The sequence below is a fragment of the Phocoena phocoena genome, chromosome 16 (genome assembly GCF_963924675.1).
Source record: "Phocoena phocoena chromosome 16, mPhoPho1.1, whole genome shotgun sequence".
Taxonomy (NCBI): domain Eukaryota; kingdom Metazoa; phylum Chordata; class Mammalia; order Artiodactyla; family Phocoenidae; genus Phocoena; species Phocoena phocoena.
This window is the reverse complement of record NC_089234.1, coordinates 63900202-63916172: the sequence shown is the minus strand read 5'-3', so window position 1 is coordinate 63916172 and position 15971 is coordinate 63900202. Positions and strand designations below refer to the sequence as shown.

The window sequence follows — 15971 nt, the reverse complement described above, 5'->3', positions numbered from 1 at the left end:
AATGAGGTAGACAGAAAAGTAAATAGGCAAATATGCATCGTAATAAGTGCTGTGTTTGGGGGTTAGGACAGTGAATTTTGGCAGCATACTGGAGAGGTACCCAACCCAGAAAAAAGAAGAAATCCCAGGGCCAACTCTCAGCTAAGAACTGAAGATTGTATAGGACTTGGCCCACTAAGATAGTGAAAAGAGGTGGAGAAAGGGAGCAGCCTGAGCAAAGAGAATATGTACAAAGATCTGAAGGCAGCACAGCTTGTTCATGAGACTATGCATATTTCATAGAATACAGATACGCTGAATTAACTACAAATTCAAGTTCAGTTTCTCTTCAAAGTGTGTCCTTGGATCAAGTCACATCACTAGTTCTACTTCTACTTCTTATCATGGTATGTGGCCACAGTTGTTAAATAATAATAAATAATAGTAACTACCATATATTGAACATTTACTAGATGTCAAGCACATTAATCACCCTTCAACTTATGAAATGGCTACTGTTATTACCCCTGTTTTACAAACAAGCAGAGGCTTACAGAGGTTAAGTAACTTTCTCGAGTTTCTACAGCTAGGAACTGTCAGAACTAGGATTTGAACCAGATCCATCTAACTCCAAAGTGTTAGGTAACAACTGTTAAATTCAAACATTAAAGAAATCCTTAATTTTGAATGCTTGAAGTTTTTGTTATAATAATTTCTCATGACTATAAGCATCAGAACAGGCACACATTTACACCTCAACTGGCTCCTTTTTTTTTTTTTTTTTGGCCGCACCGCAGGGCATGTGAGATCTTAATTCCCCAACCAAGGATCGAACGGTGCCCCCTGTAGTGGAAGCACAGAATCTTAACCACTAGACGGCCAGGGAAGTGACACTGGCTCCTTTTCTTTAAAAAACAACAACAAAGAAATAGTTGTAGAGAGAAGTGATTACTTATATGTGTATTTTCTTCTCCATTTTCACCATACATATAAACTTTTTGGAAGTTCTTCAACATTAACATCACCTTTACCCATGTACTGTTTGTTACTACCATCAGTTGAGTGCTCATTATACTGGTTGGCCCTGTTTTACGAGATTTGCAATCGTAATGTTATTAATCCTCACTCCCCAGGAAATAGACATTAGCCATGTTTTACAGACGAGGAATCCAAAGATCAAAGAAGTTAAGTAATTTTCTCAAAGTCACACAACTGCTAGGAGATGAAGCCAGAATTTGAAAACAGATTTATCTGATTCCAAAGCCAATGTTCACTCCATGTTGCCTCGAGATAAAAGCCATCTTAAAGAGCTAGAGACAAAGTTACATTAAAACACAATATACAGTGATGTCTAACTAATAGAGAGAAGACCATCCTGATTTATAAAGCACTGAATTTCCCCCCTCACATTTAAATATATACAGAAACTCAAACTTGGTTAATGGGATAGCTGATTTACAAATGGAAAGGATTTTCAATCAGTATATAAATTACATTTTCAAATAGCATTTTGTACCTTATTTCAATACCTTTAACTGTCCCTCTACAAAGTTAATGCACAAAGAGGCAAGTTTTCAGCTGGGATCTCAATTACATTTTCATATACTATTTTGTATATCATTCACTGTGCTTCAAAATTTAAAATAGCCATATAGTTCTATTTAATGAGCATATCATAATCTAACTAATTTCTTATTGGACATGGTTCCAATTTTTTAATATTATCATCCATACTATGATGAATATCTTTGTAGATAAATTTTTGCACCCTTCCAACCCCATTGCATTTTCAATTAATCTTTTTTTAAGGCACAATAAAGCTCACCCAAACAAGCGGCTCCAGTAGTGTTAATCTCAGGCTATGGAAGCATATGAAAAAACATTTTGCTGCAGGTGATCCTTTTAGCCATCTTTAATTGTCCTCTCAAGGTGACTGCCTACCTTGTCAGTTTAGAGGTTAGTTTTAGATAGCACTCTAAAAGTTTGAGAACTAGGGCAGTCCCTAGGAAGCCCTATTTGTAATATTTTGTGATATTACAAATATTTTTATTTATGATATGAGGCTGTCATATAAAAGAAGAAAAATTAACTGAAATAAATTTTGTCATAGAATGTTCAAGCCAGAAAATATTTAGGAGATTACTTTCCTCTCCATCTTCCAAGCACAAGGCACACAGTAGCCAAGAATGGCAGATAGTCTTCATCTCCATTACCATCTCTGAGTGGCTGGTGGTGGCTGAGGGACTGGAGAGTTAAGTAAGTGAAGGTCAATGGGAAGAATACTGTAATCAGTTAGCTGCGTCTCTTAAGGAGGAGAGAGAGGAGTAACAGCCTATGGGTTACAAGCTTGCTATCCTTCTAGTAAATATGTGAGTGAATAAATGGGTATAACATTAATAATATGAAAGTAGTTTGCATTACCAAAATTTCTAGTCCAAGGGACTTTGAACAAAAGTTATTGTACTATTTTTATAAGACTTTACGAATTATTTATTTTTGAATAGATATACCCATATAATTTATGTTAATATATAACTGATTAGAATATACTCATATAATTACAATTTAAAATTAAGAAAAGGGTATACAGTGAAAAGTGTCCTGTCTTGCACCCCACTTCCCTGTCTTCCATATCCCCTCTTCACCAATGTTAATTTAAGAGATTTTTTAAAAACCTACGCTCTAACTCACACCTTTGTAGAAATTAAAATAATTATACCTTATTTGAAAAAGCTAAATCATTATAGTTTTCAAGAGCACACTGAGCCTAAAAACAACACTGAATTTAAACAACTTGTCTCTAGTCATAAAATAAAAGCATTATTTATTTTCATGAGCTAGATCAAGTTTATATTTTCAATAACTAGATGAGATTATATTGTCAACATCTTTTAATTTCTGTTATTTTATTACATTCAGGGTAAGGGGGAGAGGATGGAGAGAAAACTCTCTGTGTATGAAAGCACTTTAAAACTAAAAACCCTTTAGAGATATTATCAAAATTATGTTTAGAAACTGTATTTAATATCTCTATAGTTATAGCATAGCTTTCAAAATTGAACTTGTATTTAAAGAATTTAATAAAGTGATAATCACCATGCTTTTATTTCCAATTTCAGGGAAACCTCTTTCAGTTGCTCTCCATTTTACAATATGAGAATAATAATCTTTAAGTCTTTAAAGTAAATTTTGTGAAAGTATCAAAACTAGGCAATTTTTACTTTCATATTTAAGTTCTTAAGCATCTATCATGCTGTAATAAACATAGACTTGTTATTCTGTAGAAATGATCCAAACTTTTTGTTATTATTGTTATTTTGTGACAGCATGCAAGACGACAGCCTAGAAGCTTCTACTTCCATATCTCAGCTTCTAAGAGAGAGCTATTTAGCTGAAACTAGACATCAGGGAAACAATGAGAGGAGTCGAGCAGAGCCTTCCTCCAACTCTTTCCATTTTGGCAGTCCTTCTGGAGCTGCTGAAGGTGGAGGAGGCCAAGATGACCTTCCAGATCTTTCAGCCTTTCTGAGCCAAGAAGAATTAGATGAAAGTGTCAATCTGGCAAGACTGGCAATCAATCACGACCCTTTGGAGAAAGCAGATGAAGCCCATGCTAGAAGATGTTTTTCTTCTGATCAGATGAAACACTCACCTAAATCAAGTTTGGACCCTAACTTCTGCCAGGATAACTCTCGAAGTCCTACCAACTCTAAAGAGAGCCTCCAGGAGGCAAAAAGGCCACAGTATAGTTCTGAAACCCAGTCCAAAAAAGTATTCTTAAATAAGGCTGCCGATTTCATTGAAGAGCTGTCATCCCTTTTCAAAGCCCATAGCTCCAAAAGGATTAGACCTCGTGCCTGCAAAAACCACAAGAATAAACTGGAATCTCAAAGCAAAGTTATGCAGGAAAACAGCTCCAGTTTCTCAGATCTATCAGAAGGAAGAGAAAGATCTTCTGTTCCCATCCCCATCCCTGCAGATACCAGGGATAATGAAGTGAACCATGCCCTTGAACAGCAGGAAGCCAAGAGGCGCGAAGCTGAGCAGGCTGCCAGTGAGGCAGATGGGGGAGACACCACCCCAGGGTCTTCTCCTTCGTCTTTGTACTATGAAGAACCTCTGGGGCAACCTCCCCGGTTCACTCAAAAGTTACGGAGCAGAGAAGTTCCAGAAGGAACCAGAGTACAGTTGGATTGCATAGTGGTAGGAATTCCACCACCTGAAGTAAGGTAAAAATGTCCCATTAGTAATGTTTGGTAATTACTTTCCATCTACTGTGATCCTCCTCATTTTATCTTTCACGTATGTGGTTTCAAAACTTATATACTCCCTTTGAGTCAGAGTTTAAAGCAACACTGTCTTAATAGAAGTGTAATATTAGACATACATTCAATTTACAATTTTCTAGTCATCACATTTTTTAAAAATAAAAAGAACTGGGTGAAATTAATTTTAAAAATATATAATTTAACCAATATATTAAAAATATTACCATTTCAACATGTAATCAATATAAAAATTATTAGTAGGATATTTTACATTCCTTTTGTCACCGGGGCTTCAAAACTCAAGGTGAATTCTGCACTTAACAGCACATCTCAGTTTGGATGTTAAATTTTCCTAGGAAATACTTAATGTGCATTTAGATTTCAAAAAAATGTAGTTGAAAAAGTAGATTGTAAGACCCAAGTTGTTCCAAACATACTTAAAAATTCTGTAAGAACTGAACTGAGTATCGGCTTTGACATTTAAATTAATTAAAATTAAACACAATTAAAAATTCAGTTCCTCAGATGCACTGGCCACATTTCAAGTGCCCAATACCACATGTGGCTAATGAACATGCATTAGCACAGATCTACAGCCTGTAACTTAAAAAACAAAGTATTTATGACCTATACTCAATGAATACCTGTGGTATTTTTTCAATTAAAAAGAAAGCAAATAATAGAATAAAGTCTGATAGAATAAAGGAAGAATAAGGCTGTGATAAAGATCAATTTAAAGATTTATTTTACATGTATTGTATTTATTATATACGTTTTGATATCCACTTAATGAGCACTCTTCTCCCTAATGCCAAAGTCTTTCCCTAATATGACTGATGAGTAGAAGGGATATTCATCTTTTATGTGTCTACCATCAGCTTTTCTGGAAGTAAGTAAAGCTAAGCTTCAAGGCTCTTCATGTACACAGGCTACATCTAATTTTGTGTTCTAATTTTATTTTATTTTTTTAAGAGGTCTTTACACTTTTATGAGCTTCAGGCCCCACAAAATCTGGATCCAGTCTTAACCCCCAGGGTGACATTTGCTACCTCTTGTATTATAATGTAATAATATATGAATAATGTGCTGGAAATATATTACTTTTATAGAGAATTACTGGTATTTAGAGTCCTATAAGAGTTACTTTGCCTCCCTAACCACCTAATTACTACTAGAATACTATTTAACATTTATTCTAGTTATGTAAGCAGGGCCTCATCTTCTTTTTGCAAAATATTCATATTATAGGGTAATAATAGCACTAGTATTAATAATATCTTTAATTATGTATTCCTATTGATTAAAGGGATTTTAGTATAAAAACATATTCATATATTGAATTTTGCTTTTCAGAGTCAACATAAGGCAATATTAAATATTATTTCTACAGTGGCGTATACATTTTACTATTTAGTTACCCAACTGACCTCCTTGAGGGCAGGGGTTCTATTGTTTTATCTTTGGACCTTGAGCACCAAGCATGGCTTCTAGCCTATAGTAGTACTCTGTAATGACCTACATGGGAAAAGAATCTAAAAAAGAGTGGGTATATGTATATGTACAAGTGATTCACTTTGCTATACAGGAGAAACTAACACAACATTGTAAATCAACTATACGCCAATAAAAAAAATGACAACAAAAAGAAATCATCCTAATTTTTATAGGACAACAATAAGACTATCAGACTTCAGAGAAGGGCTGGAGGACTAGAAAGGTCAAAGAAGACTTCAGAGACATACGGGAATTTTAGTTGAACCTTGAAGAGTAAGAAGAAGTTAGGTAGAAATTTAAGTCATTTATGCATTCAACAAATACCTACTGAGTTACTAAAGTGACTCATTGATGGTACAAAACAATTGGGAGCTATTGGAGGTCAGGGACCTTGTTTTGAAACCAAGTCTAAAACTCTTCTAAGAGGGCAGCTCACAGTCTAATAGAGGAATCAGACAGACATATAATCAAAACATTGCAATACTGTGTAATAAGGGTTGTAACAGAAGTATGTATAGGATGCAATGGCAGCTCAAAGGAAGATGTGATATTTTGCCTGAAGTGCAGGATGAAGGAAACATTAACGCTGGAGGTGCCACTTTAGTTGATAAAACTAAGGGTGGAAGAGGAAAGCAAGGGGAAAGGCCTAGAGACGAATGTTTCCAGGGAACTGCAAGTACTTGGCTATGTGACGAACATGGGATAACAGGTGAGGAAAGATGAGAGAAAAGACAGAAGAAGTAGGCAGAGGGACAGGTCCTTTCAGGCCAGGTCAACTCAACATGTTTACATAAGTACAGATGCTGGAATAGTAATAGTATCTTTAGATGACAGTGAGGAGACTGTACTAACTGGAAAACAGTGGAGCCAGATGATTTCGAAAAGCCTTGAAAGCAAAGTAGAATAGTTCAAAAGTGGTTTCAAAAGCAAGTGGAAAACATTTAAGGTTGTGTATAAGGATGTACTAAGATGAAAGGGCGAATTTAAGTAGAGTTAGTCTGGAAGAATGAGTTAGACCCCAAAAGAATGGACCCATGAGGCCACTTAGGAAGCTGTGAAGGGTATTCCAGGCATCAGATGCTCTGATCAGACCAGGGTAGGGGTAGTGCGAAAGCAGAGAAAAGACGTGAGAGAGCAATATTTAGAATAAAATAAACCAAGCCGAACTTGGTGACCGACTAGATAGGAAGGATGAGTTTGAAGCTGGGTACCTGAGAGGACTCTGGGGTCACTGTCAAGGTCTGAGAAACTGGAGGTGGATGATTTGAGTCTGAGGAGATGGAGGGACCATATCCAGTAGACAGTCAAAATGCAGGATTGAAGGTCAAATGAGAGGGTAGTGGAACTGGAGACATTCCAAGGAATGCCCTGGACACTGGGAAATTTGGACACAGTATCTCTGGCATTACAAAGGGACTATAAATACAGGTAACACTTGGAACTAACTTCTAGCTGTGCTAGACTGGGCCAGGGTTTTCCAACCTTCTTTTGGCAGTAATTCCTCCTCCCGTTTTTCTCCCCACAGTAAATCTGTTACATGACCCCAATACATAGTTCACACACACATGCACTTTTTTTTCTTTTCTTTTTTTAAAAATTTTTATTGGAGTATAGTTGCTTTACAATACTGTGTTAGTTTCTGCTGTATAGCAACACACACACACTTTTTAAAGATAAAATTAGTGCTTCTGGGATTGAAGAGAGTTGGGGTGGAGGGGGGAATGCAGTCCTACCTTTTTGCTCACCACTGAAATTCCTAAAGCATCTCCATAGAAACCAGACGCACAGATTTTGATTTGGAGAACGCCTTTAAAAATGCATTAAAATAATGAGACACTTTGGTTTGCCATAAAGGAAAACACAGTCAAAAAGAAAAGTATCCTTTTTGCTATTTTTGCAAGAAAATGTAATACATACACCTGGCAACTGAAGTCTAACCTTGTATGTGTGTGCCTCTTTGTGTTCTCAGTATTCTACCCATGTTTTTATAACCCTAGTTTAGCAAACTGAAGAATCCTTTTTGCCTATATTTGTTGATTTCCAAGTTGACTGGGAAGAAATTGTTTTGTTTTGTAAGGGTAGGATCCTATATCATTAAAGCTAGCTGTTTTGAAAGCTTGTTAATCTTGAACATGGCTTCATTGGAGGAGTTGAAATACATTCATGCGTTACCCACAGATGAAAGAGTCTGCAGGAATTCACAGCAAATGGCCATGATCCCTTTTTGTATCCCGACTCAAAATTCTTTTCCCAGGAATGTACAGCTGGGTCACACTAAGTATGTTTGCTTGTACATAACACTCTGAAGCAGCAAAAATTTACCTTTTATAGATGCTGATATCTGCTTTGGCTATTAAGTTTTTGCTATTGCTACTTCTGGACATTTGCCTGTAAGTGGCGTGCTGAGGGAATAAATTAGCTGTAAAGACAAAGGATGCTTGGGAATTCCCTGGCGGTCCAGTGGTTAGGACTCCACGTTTGCACTGTCAAGGGCACCCGCTAAGATCTCACAAGCTGTGTGGCGTGACCAAAAAAAAAAGACAAAGGATGTTTTAAATGATATAGGGAAATTTTAAAATATCATAAATAATTATATATGATACGTAATGTAAAATATTATGTAAACATTTTAAAACATTACCTTATTTAGGGGCATTTTCTTCTACCTTCAGGGAAAATCTATATACCTTCATTTACTCATTCATGCAACAAGTATTAAGTGTTTATTATGTGCCATGTACTGTTCCAGGCAATAGGATTAAAGCAGCGAACAAGGAAAATTCCCTGCCTTCATGGATCTTAGAATCTAGAAAAGAACACAGACAAAAATTCCAGTGATTATGTAATTACAATTGTGATAAATGTTATAAAGGAGGGTGCATAAAGCAAAGGGACCAAACCTTGTGAATGGGTTGGGGAAGGTTTTCCTAAAAAGTGGTATTTAAGCTGAGACATAAAAGATGACTAGGAGTTAGGCCAGCAAAGTGGAATTTAGGGAAGAGTGTTGCAGGGTGAGGGAATAACAAATTTGAGGCAGTGAGACAATGGTTAACTTTAAGGAACTGAAGGAACTGATGTCACCAGAACATAAAGAGTGAGGAGGAAATGGTTTGGGATAAGTTCAGAGAGGGAGGACAGAGGCTGGATTTCAAGAGCCTCCCAGAACAAGCTACTCAAAGTGGGTCCCTGGACCAGCAGGTCAGCATCACCTGGAGCCTTGGTGGATATGCAAATTTGCAGGTTCTACCTTGGACCTACTGAATTAGGATCTCTAGAGCACAGGCCCAGACATCGGTGCTTTAACAACAAAGTGCCGTTTGTTTCTGTGCTGAGGACTTCTGCAATCTCTACAGAGACCTCATCGCCCGGGGGGCTGGCCCCTTGCTCTGCTCCTTGACCTGAAGGTTGTAATCTCTACTTCATGTTCTAGCACCTGCTCCTCAGTTCCTACTCCAACAGTACACCCCTCACAGCCTCTTTCTGTTGGTGTCACTCGCCCTAGCAGGTGGTTCTTTGAGGTAGATCTGTTTTGAGATAGAAAACCAAGCTAATGTCTGTGGTGTCCACTTGGCCCATGGGAAAACCCACATCTTTGCCCTCACAAACTTTGGAAATGTTGGTGGTTTCCAACGCAGCCCTCTCTTCTTGCTCTTCCCTCTTGGACAATGCTAAATATCCTTTCACCTTAAAAGTTTTTGAGGTGGGCTTCCCTGGTGGCGCAGTGGTTGAGAGTCCGCCTGCCGATGCAGGGGACACGGGTTCGTGCCCCGGTCCGGGAAGATCCCACATGCCGCAGAGCGCCTGGGCCCGTGAGCCATGGCCGCTGAGCCTGCGCGTCCAGAGCCTGTGCTCCGCAACGGGAGAGGCCACAACAGTGAGAGGCCCGCGTACCGCAAAAAAAAAAAAAAAAAAGTTTTTGAGGCAAGAGCTGGGTAAAGCCTCTGTACCATCACCAACTCGAGAGGCTACAAGTCAAGATCTCCAAGGGATTCTGTAGAAGTCCCTGTCACTTGCCTACTAACCTTCTCTATTCAATCTCTCAACCTCCTTATCTATACTCCCAAAGTGGAAAAGGATCACCAGACAGAATTTTCTGAATTGTTTTACAAGTGCATTTTGAACAGATACTGAAGAATATCTACAATATGGATATATTATAAGAATAATAGCACAGATACCTGTGTGCCCGCCTTACTATCATTTTTAAATCTACTGTCTTCCTGATCCTGTCCCTTCCTCCCTGCTCAGAGGTAACCACTAGCCCAAATCTTGTTTTCTCTTTAAATTTTTCTTAACAGTTTTTCTTCATAATTTTACAACATATCCTTATGTCCTTAAACAATATTGGTACAGAAGTATTTACAGGTGAAACGACACAAAGTCCTATATTTACATTAAAATAAGTCAAAGTGGGGAAAAGAGGAAGGTATAAAAGAAACACATCTGCCGTTTGTTGAAGCTCAGTGATGCGTGCGTGGGGGTTCATAATACAGCTTCTCTACTTTGTGTACATTTGTAAGTTTCCATAATAAAGAGTTTAAAAAAATTTTTTTTAATTTTACTGTTGTAAAATGCTTATGTAAGTGGAATCATAATGTACGTATTCTTCTGCTACTTGCATTTTTTTCTCTAAAAGGTATACCCGTGATGCTGCGTGTAACTCTCATTCATTCACTTTCGTTGCTACATAGTATTTTACTGTAAGGTGAGAGAATTGTATCACTGATGTACATTTGGGTTGTTTTCAGTTATTTTCCTAATAGGAACAATGGTATTATAAATGTTCTAGCATAGTCTCCTGGTGCACGAGTATGTCTAGGCATGGAATTGCTGGCAGAGTATGTACAACTTCGACTTTATAATAACACCAGATTATTTTCCAAAGGAATTGTTTCAATTTACATTCCGACCAACATTACATAAGTGTTCTGGTTTTTCTACATTGTAATATGGATATTATCAGACGGTTTAATTTTTGCAAATCTGATAGGTATGAAGGCTTCTTGTGATTTTCATCTTCATTTTCACAAATCTCAACTAATGAGGTTGAGATTTTTTTAAATATGTTTATTGATCATTTAGGGTTCATTTTCTATGAGGGGTCTGTTTACATCTTTCACTAGTTTTTCTATCAGTTTGTTCTTTTCTTATTGATTTGTAAGAATTTTAAAAATATGATTAGGAAACTAATCATTTGACATTGTGTGTTATGAAAATATTCTCTCTCCATTTGATCTTTCTTTATGGTATCTTTTGATAATTAGATATTTTTAACTTTAGTATCAAATTAACTGAAGTTTCCTTTATGGTTTTGGTTTTTATAGTTTGAGTCTAACGTACCAAGAATTTTCCACCTGGAAGAACTCAATAAATGTTAATAAAAGTTAAAGCATAGACATAACCATCCCACCTGTAACCCCACACTCCTATGAGTGAAATATAGCCATTGGACATGAAAACTTAAGTTCGTTAACTCAGTAGTGGTCAAACAAGACATACAAAACATTGAATTGTGTTACGAAATCCAACATAACTTTGAGTCCTGTTAGAAAATGTCTACTATTAATATACTCCAGTTGCACTTTCTATATGAAGAGTCATTCTGATGCATGGAGAGAGCTGAAGATGTCAGTAAGTAAATAAACTACCTTTTGGCTATTTCAGGGCTTACATTCTTTACTTAAGAGATCAGGCATCTAGTCCCCAAGCCTTCTTGAAAAATGAAAATGAAACAGACTAGAGGCTCCAATAATCTTAATTTGAATTCATTCGCTTAACATTCATATAACAAACATTTTTTGGAAGGGCTATGTCGTGCCATACGCTGTGCTAGGAACCAGATAAACAAGTGGTAAACCAAACAAAAATGATAATCTCTGCCCTGTGGTGTTTATTGTCCAGTAAGGGAGAGAGATCTTAAACAAATAAACCTATAAATAAACATAATTATAAGTGATATGTAGGTTCTGTGAAGTAAACAAACAAGGTATTAAGAGAGGGAGTAGTAGGAGGTGGGACAGGGACATTGGAAAGGCTGGGTCAGGGTTAACCGAAGGCTCCCAGTAATCATTCTTTTAATGAGCATTATTACTGGTGAGCCACAATAACACATTCAAATAATGTTTAGGAGTTGTTAATGTGCTAAAACAATGAGTCATAATATTTAGCCACACCATATTTTAGACAAAATAGTAACCTAAGAGCAGAATGGTGCTATGTAGCTTAAAAGTCCAGTTAAATCTGGAAAATGTGTCTCTTCAGTGTCTTCATTCCCAGGCTTGGTAGCTAGCCAAATCAGCAGGTCTGGCAAGCTGTCCTTAGTGCATTAAAGATGGAGCCTCCTTTATCATTTGGACTTGTCCCATTTCCCCAGATCACTGACTCATTTCTGCTGAACCATGAATCATGTCTGGCATCCAGTGCCATTCTGTAAGTGTCATGGAGATCTGGAGTTCTAAAAACATGCATCCGGGCAGGGTACTTCTATGAAAGCATTCCCTAACGTGGATAGACGTCTGAGGAGAGCATGTTTCCTTCTTTCCCTCAAAAGTCTTCAGAGTAGCTGGGTAAATTTTAATTTCTTTTCAGAAGGCAGCCTGACTGGTGCCTTATTTCTCTGTGGGTCATGGTGTTAAAGTAAGAGTGACAGTGGTTACTAGCTGTCCTTTGGGGCTGGCTGAAGCCATCCTGGCCATCTGAGTAAGGACAAAAATGTTTCTGACAGAGAGTTTGGGCATTTGAATCACTCCACTTATCGCCTCCAGCTGTCCAATTGCTCAGAGATGTTTCCACTCTCATTTTGGTAAAGAAGAGAAATGTTATCCAAAGAAATGAGATAACCTTATAGTGTTTATATAAGGGAAGGTATTTGTTTGTTTTGAAATATTTCTCTTATCAAATTAATACAGGTACATTGCTTAACGAGTCAAATAATATTAAAAAACAGACCATTTTCAACTATTTTTGCAGTTTCCTATTTATTCACCTCTAGATTTCTAAATTATATGCCAGTGGTTCTCAAACTTTTTGTTCTTAGGACCCCTTTACAGTCTAAAAAATTATTGAGACGCAAAAGAGGTTCTGTCTATGTGAATTATATCTATCATTATCATATTAGAAATTAAAACTGAGGAACTTTTTAAATAGTTGCTTACTTATTTTAAAATAACAGTGATAAACATGCTCATACAAATAATTTTATGAAAAGTAACTGTATTTTCCCAAAAAAATATTTGAGTGAGAAGAGTGACATTGTTTCACGTTTTCTGCAAACCTCGTTAATGTCTGGCGTAATAGAAGACAGCTAGATTGTCCTATCTACTTCTGCACTTGGTGTGCTGCGATATGTTGTCTGGGTTGCAGTTAACTTTAAAAATCTGGCATTGTACAGATATGTAGCTGGAAGCAGGAGGAATACTTTAATAGCCCTTTCAGATAATGTGGCTATTCTGATTTGATACTACATGAAAATTCAACTGCAGTAGTTTCTTAAAGGTTAGTTGCAATGTGAAATCTGAAACCATACCAATGAACTTTTGTACCATGCTGTACTAAAACCCTCTGTCTGTCTTGAACTTTGAATGGATAACATCATGTATTGGTCATTTGGAAAATGAGTAATGTAGATCTTCCAAATGTTGACACATTTTATTATATAATATTTAGAAAATCATATATGTTAATATCATGGATTTCATTAAAAATCTCTTTAAGTATTAGGAAGCCCTAAACTCACTATGGGAGACACAAGTTTTCCAAAACTCTAATTTTTCCTTGAAAGCTCAAATTTTTTCATTGGCAACAAATGGGATCAGTTATTTTTACTCGAAACAACAGGCTTACTTCCTTCATTTTTGAGAAAACGTCTGCCAAATACCCAAATCTGAATAACCATAATTTGTCAGCTGTTCTTTCAAGTTAAGATACTGCCTCATGCATTAAGTGCCTAGTTCAACTTAAAAAGCCACACAAGTGCTCTTCTGTATTCAGGAGAAATGCTTTATGCTACTTCCCATTTCGCCACCCAGAACGTTAAAAAGATGTGGACTTGAGGTTGAGATGCAATAAATGTAATGATTTTTACTGCTTCATTGAGGACATTTTTAAGTGAACCTGGCTTTTTTTTTTTTTTACCTGCAAGTGTGGTGGTGAAGAACCCAATGACCCCTACTCAGTTTTATGCTGCTGAAGCACCAGTAATTTTACCCACTGTGGCTTTTGCACCATCAGTGTAAATGTTAACACAGTGAAAGGCAAATACTATCTTAGTATTGTAGGAAAACAGTTTTGTCTTCAGAGAAAGTGAAAGCAAAGAGAGCCACTGTAATACGCTTATAAAGCACTACTGCTTGGTATGCTGATGCTATTTGCTCTTTACTTCCTGTTCCAGAAGATGGTGGTTTAGCACCCCTTCACTAAACCAGAACCTCCATTGTTCCTTCCTTCATTGCCTCAGTATAATCATAGCACACTCTTGTTTTAAAAAATTGAATGTTTAACTTCTTGTTACTATGAAAGTATTATTTTCTGCCAAGCCCAATAGGGAAAAATGACTGCTTCCTTGCTTGTATAACTTTTAATTTTCACCTGGAGTTGATGACTGTCTCGTTTTTTATATGCTTAGCTCTGTGGTCCTAAGACAATTCATCTCAGTTTTCCAATTTATTTGTAAAACATTTCCTAAATACTCTGTTCCACACAGTTAAGCCGCCAGGCCCATCTATGTTTTACCCTTCTTCCTCTTGCTCCAATATGGAGCAGCTACTCACACAGCCAACAACTCAGCCTTCAGCCTGGGGCATCTCCTAACTGCTCAGAAGAGAGGATGCAACCTGCTGGGGGAATCTAAATGTTCATTTTCTAAACCTGCAATCAGTGGCCCTATTTTAAGCTCTGTATCTCCCTCCTCCATTGTCAGTGCGTTTCCACACCCCCAAACTTGTATCTCTAAATCCTGAAACTTGCTGCACAAATTGCTTGCTTTCACTGACATCCCCAAGTAGGCACTTAGTTTTCAGATTTTTCAACTCTCCTCGCTTCTCATTCTGCTTTCCACCTTCCAAAAGTGTTTGAGGTCTCAGGTCTGCTGTTATCTCCCTTCCCATTCTTTTGGACCTTGTGCTTTTTATCCCTTTAAAAACCTCCTTTATTCTCATTTTAGGGTCATTTCCAGCAGAGAGTAAAGATAAACACATGTTTTTCTGGACATTCACTATTTGTATTTACAACTACCTTGCTCTGAGGGTTTGTTCATACAAGTTCCATGGGGTCCTGCTGAGATTCATGCTTTGGAAGATTTAGAAACCCATTTCAGCAGCTGCATGTACTGCTGCTGCCACAACAGATCAAACAATGGCAGAGAATTTGATGAAGCAAATAAAATACTTACGAAATATTAACTATCAATTCTTTCCATCATTTGGTCTTTCAACAAATCCAACACAATTTTTCTGCATACCTACTATGTGCCAGGATGCTGCTGTAAGTGTGGGATTATATTGGTAAGACTGACAAGGTCCTCTCGTGGAGTTTATAATACAGTAGGGGGAGCAAATAATAACAAAGTCAGCAAGCATATAAGATAATTTCAGACAATAATAAGTGCTATGAAGATAACACAAGAGGATAATGTGAGAGTGTCTGAGGATAAAGAAGCTACATTAGGAAGAGGTTCAGGGACGGCCTCTCTGAGGAGGTGACATTTGAACTGAGGCCTGACTGATGAGAAGGGCCTATTTTTATAAAGACTGGGGGACAAGGATTTCAGGAAGTACAAAAATCCTAACATGGAGAGTAGCTTAATGTGTTCACAGAATAGAAAGAAGATCAATGTGGGTGCAACACAGTAAAGGGAGAATGATGGGAGAAGGGATCCAGCAGTCAGAGCTGGGAGGCAGGTTTGAATGTTATCCCAAGTAGAGGTGATAATTGAAACTAAGGGATGAGGTAATGGCCAAAGGAGAAAGTGTACAGAAAACTGGACTAGGCAGTGTGGATGCTGCATGAGCTTGTAAGCCACCGTCCCTACCTTCAAAGAACTTACAATTTAGTGAAATTGGTGAGACAAGACAGATTCCCCAAATAGAGGATTATAAAAGACAGTATAAGGGAGATGGGCTCAGTGCTTTGCGATGACCTAGAGGGAGGGGATATGGGGACATGTGTATGCATATGGCTCATTCGCTTTGTTGTGCAACAGAAACTAACATGGTATTGTGAAGCAATTATACT

At 37.3% G+C, this 15971-nt stretch overlaps 1 protein-coding gene across 3 annotated transcripts in view; it reads left to right on the top strand.

Annotated features, from left to right (window-relative positions):
* Window positions 1-15971, top strand: part of MYPN (myopalladin) — a 76915-nt gene that overhangs the window by 8180 nt on the left and 52764 nt on the right. The window contains exon 2 of one of the 3 annotated variants that reach the window (XM_065893859.1): window positions 3301-4208. The exons of 1 other annotated variant lie outside the window; for it this stretch is intronic. In XM_065893859.1, coding sequence (XP_065749931.1) covers window positions 3307-4208 — 902 coding nt within the window. In that variant the 5' untranslated portion in view covers window positions 3301-3306. Of the gene's footprint in view, window positions 1-3300; window positions 4209-12523; window positions 12544-15971 lie in introns of those variants that run through there. One more of the 3 variants, XM_065893861.1, reaches the window with a different exon arrangement.